Below are 648 nucleotides of genomic sequence, written 5' to 3' on the forward strand. Positions count from 1 at the left end.
TTCGTGTTGAGGGGGTTGACAGCCACCAGTTTGCCCTGGTGATGGACACGTGTTGGGCTACGCCTGTGAACGATCCTGGTTACAGTCTCCGCTGGGATCTCATCGTCACAGAGTAAAGCTGTTTCTAATCCTTAAGGCACAGATTCCATTTTTTGCACATGAAATAAAAATGTGATGATTTACAAGAAATCACTTTAGGGTTGAATGTCTCTATTGAAATCAAAATTTGATTTGTTGATTGTCATTATTGCTATTCTCAGGTGTCCCAATCCAAATGACCACACAGTGGAGCTGCTGCAGAACGGCATCTCGACATCCAGCCATTTCTCCTTCAGGATGTTCATCTTCACTGCAAACTCCACTAAGCTTTACCTGCACTGTTCTGTTCACCTTTGCCTTCTGTCGAACAATAGCTGCTCCTCAGTGAGTTTTGAATATGCGAAGGTTTACGAATCTGTCATTTATAAACTCCTTTGATCAAACACTAAATATCAGCCCTTAATGTGTCCCTGGTGGTGAGGTTTGCTGTCCTCTGCTGGAGACTTTGTGCACTCCTTTATCATTAATTTTTGTTCAGTGATTTTTGCACAGATATATTTTGCCTTTTTCTCTTTTAGGACTGTAACTCTGGACACCAGCGGAGAGAGG

The 648-nt window shown here is 42.6% G+C and overlaps 1 protein-coding gene across 1 annotated transcript in view; it reads left to right on the forward strand.

Annotated features, from left to right (window-relative positions):
• Nucleotides 1-648, forward strand: part of LOC107595216 (uncharacterized) — a 22,736-nt gene that overhangs the window by 20,809 nt on the left and 1,279 nt on the right. The window contains exons 14-15 of the mRNA XM_016285560.1: nucleotides 1-112; nucleotides 261-423. The exon at nucleotides 1-112 is cut by the window's left edge and continues 71 nt beyond it. Of these exons, the coding sequence (XP_016141046.1) occupies nucleotides 1-112; nucleotides 261-423 (275 nt within the window). The remainder of the gene's footprint in view (nucleotides 113-260; nucleotides 424-648) is intronic.

The sequence above is a fragment of the Sinocyclocheilus grahami genome, unplaced genomic scaffold, assembly GCF_001515645.1.
Source record: "Sinocyclocheilus grahami isolate Dianchi unplaced genomic scaffold, SAMN03320097.WGS_v1.1 scaffold198.1, whole genome shotgun sequence".
Taxonomy (NCBI): domain Eukaryota; kingdom Metazoa; phylum Chordata; class Actinopteri; order Cypriniformes; family Cyprinidae; genus Sinocyclocheilus; species Sinocyclocheilus grahami.